The 3,468-nt window shown below is 28.6% G+C and overlaps 1 protein-coding gene across 2 annotated transcripts in view; it reads right to left on the reverse strand.

Annotated features, from left to right (window-relative positions):
- The window catches only part of LOC107657211 (tissue-type plasminogen activator-like), a 26,391-nt gene that overhangs the window by 6,704 nt on the left and 16,219 nt on the right, over positions 1-3,468 (reverse strand). For both annotated transcript variants that reach the window (XM_016445235.1, XM_016445236.1), the window contains exons 12-13: positions 2,310-2,446; positions 1,239-1,379 (exon numbers count right to left, since the gene is read on the reverse strand). In XM_016445235.1, coding sequence (XP_016300721.1) covers positions 1,239-1,379; positions 2,310-2,446 — 278 coding nt within the window. The remainder of the gene's footprint in view (positions 1-1,238; positions 1,380-2,309; positions 2,447-3,468) is intronic.

Here is a 3,468-nt window from a genome sequence, read left to right on the forward strand (position 1 = left end):
TTCGCTTATTTTTTATTTTTTTATTTAATTTTATACATTTTTTTACTGCACTGGCAGATGCTTTCAAATTATAATTTTTATTTATTTTATTTTTTTTACTGCACTTGCAGATGCTTTCACTTATTTTTTTTTTACTGCATTGGCAGATGCTTTCACTTATTTTTTATTTTTTTATTTAATTTTATTAATTTTTTTACTGCACTGGCAGATGCTTTCAAATTATTATTATTATTATTATTTATTTTTATTTTTTACTGCACTGGCAGATGCTTTCACTTATTTTTATTTTTTATCTTATTTTTTTTTTTTTACTGCACTGGCAGATGCTTTCACTTATTTTTATTTTTTATCTTATTTTTTTTTTTTTACTGCACTGGCAGATGCTTTCACTTATTTTTATTTTTTATCTTATTTTTTTTTTTTTACTGCACTGGCAGATGCTTTCACTTATTTTTATTTTTTATTTTATTTTTAATTTTTTTACTGCACTGGCTGATGCTTTCACTTATTTTTATTTTTTATCTTATTTTTACTGCACTGGCAGATGCTTTCACTTATTTTTTATTTATTTTATTTATTTATTTTTACTGCACTTGCAGATGCTTTCACTTATTTTTTTTTTTTTTACTGCACTGGCAGATGCTTTCACTTATTTTTTATTTTTTTATTTAATTTTATACATTTTTTTACTGCACTGGCAGATGCTTTCAAATTATAATTTTTATTTATTTTATTTTTTTTACTGCACTTGCAGATGCTTTCACTTATTTTTTTTTTACTGCATTGGCAGATGCTTTCACTTATTTTTTATTTTTTTATTTAATTTTATTAATTTTTTTACTGCACTGGCAGATGCTTTCAAATTATTATTATTATTATTATTTTTATTTTTTATTTTTTTTACTGCACTGGCAGATGCTTTCACTTATTTTTATTTTTTATTTTATTTATTTTTTTTACTGCACTGGCAGATGCTTTCACTTATTTTTATTTTTTATTTTATTTAAAAAATTTTTACTGCACTGGCTGATGCTTTCACTTATTTGTATTTTTTTTTAAATTTATTTATTTATTTATTTTTACTGCACTGGCAGATGCTTTGTGAAACAATCCGCAAGTGTGGTAAGAAAAAAAATACACTCATATTAAAGACAGTCTATGAAAACAAGTCTGAATTTCTTTTGCAGTTTTTTCTCTTTTTTTGCAGTGAGCTATGTACGTCTGATAATGAATCTTACACTCTTCCTCTTTTCCGTAACCAGAGATCTCACACTCCGTCCAATCCGGTAAAGCCAGGTTTGGTTCTGGTAAACATGCAGGCAGAACTTCTGGAGAGTGAAGGGCACAGATACCGAACTCGCTCTTCAACTTGAGCAGAGCTGAAGACATGAGGAACACGACAGGAAATCACTTACAACTCAAGTGACATTTAAAACCTCATAAATACTGAAATGATGATCAAGTCACATGCTAATATACTCTATTGGTATGTGCTACTCTTTCTTATATTCTACTGTTACAAATAAAATCAGAGAAATTCCACATTTCATAAACAAACACTATCAAAACTTCTTTTAGGATTAGGCAATAGATTGTTTTTCTAAAGTCTGAATTATAATATTAAATAAATGAACACTACCATTCAAAAGTCAGTCAGTAAGATTTTACTCAAATTACCTGTATTCATCAAGGATGCATTAAACTGATCAAAAGTGACAGTAAAGATATTTATAATATTACAGAAGATTTCTATTTCAAATAAATGCTGTTCTTTTACAAATCAAAGAATCCTGAAAAATAAAATATATTGTGGTTTTCACAAAAATATTGGGCAGAACAACTGTTTTCAACATTGATAATAATCAAAAATCAGCATATTAGAATGATTTCTGAAGGATCATGTGACACTGAAGACTGGAGTAATGATGCTGAAAATTCAGCTTTGATCACAGAAATAAATTACATTTTACAATATATTCACATAGAAAACAGCTATTTTAACTTGTAATAATATTTCACATTTTTACTGTTTTGACTATTTTTGAGCAAATAAATGCAGCCTTGGTGAGCAGAAGAGACTTCTTTCAAAATGTTAAAAAATCTTACTGACTCTAAACTTTTGAATGATAGTATATATACAAAATGCAAAATATATAACATTTAGAAACATAATAACAGTGGCCAGGACAGCAGCTGACTGTGAGCTGATGATCTTGATAATCCTCCAGATCTGTTTTCTGTGTGTAAGAGTGCAGAATGGATTCTAGTGGAGTGTGTGTGATTTGTCAGTGAATGATTTGAAGTCTCACCGATATCATTGTCATACGTCTCGTCGTCGTACTGCTCATGAATCCAGTATTTCTCCACGTCAAAGATCTGCTCGCTGCTGGAGTTCTGAAGCCTGAAGGTTCGGCCCAGAACCACTCGAAGACGCTTCTCGTCAAATCTGAACACAGATTACAGAAGACATATATAAAAAAATATATAAAATCGTTGTCTTGTTTTCAGTAAAATTATTTCAACATCTTTAAAACCATATAAATTCCACTTTGTCCTATGATAGGGTTTCTGAAGGTAAATTTAAAACTTCAAGACCAAGTAAAGAATATTTAAGGAAACAAAATACATCAGTACCTTCTCTAAATGTAAACGTTTACACAACGAGTTGCATTAGCAACACTTTAAAAGTTAAAAAATGCATTTTCAACTCATCTGCATTATTTTTCAAATCAAATTTATCAAAATGAAGTGAGTTTATGCTTAAAACAACAACAAATATCTGCCAGTGGAATCTGAAAAATCAACTTAATTAAAAGGGAAGCTTTCATATACCCTATTGATATTATATTTGTTCTTGTTTTAAGCATAAACTCATTTCATTTTGATTTTTCAATCATTTTTACGTTTGCATCTCAAGTTAATTATGTTTCGATATTTAAATTAGAAAACAAAAGTACGGAGGAAGATGTTCGTAGTTTTTATTATTTTTTATTCCAGTTTTAGTTTTAGTTATTTTAGTACATCAAGTTAAACTAATTTAAAACGAGATGCTGCCTTGGCAACTAGCTGAAACAAAAAGTTTTTTAGATTTTATTTTATGTCAGTTAACGATTATTTCAAGTAACATAATCGTTTTTTTATGGTTTTAATTGTAGCTTTAGTTGTGTTATCTATAATAAGCCTGGTTCAAATAATGTACCTTAAATGTTGATTCATAGAAATTTTTTTTTTGATGTGCAATGTCTCAAGCAGTGAAAATCAAGATAAACGATGGTGATTCAGCACATATCCATCAGACTGTGATCAGCAGATTGCATGAATGATTTTTTTGATTCTTGATGTCATGATGGAGGAAATAAGATTTGTGAAATAAAATTATCTGACAGCAGCCCATTTTGTCAAGAAGGTAGTGAAACTGATCAAACACACACACACACACACACACACACACTCACACTCACACACACA

This window comes from Sinocyclocheilus anshuiensis, unplaced genomic scaffold (assembly GCF_001515605.1).
Source record: "Sinocyclocheilus anshuiensis isolate Anshui unplaced genomic scaffold, SAMN03320099.WGS_v1.1 scaffold3011, whole genome shotgun sequence".
NCBI lineage: Eukaryota > Metazoa > Chordata > Actinopteri > Cypriniformes > Cyprinidae > Sinocyclocheilus > Sinocyclocheilus anshuiensis.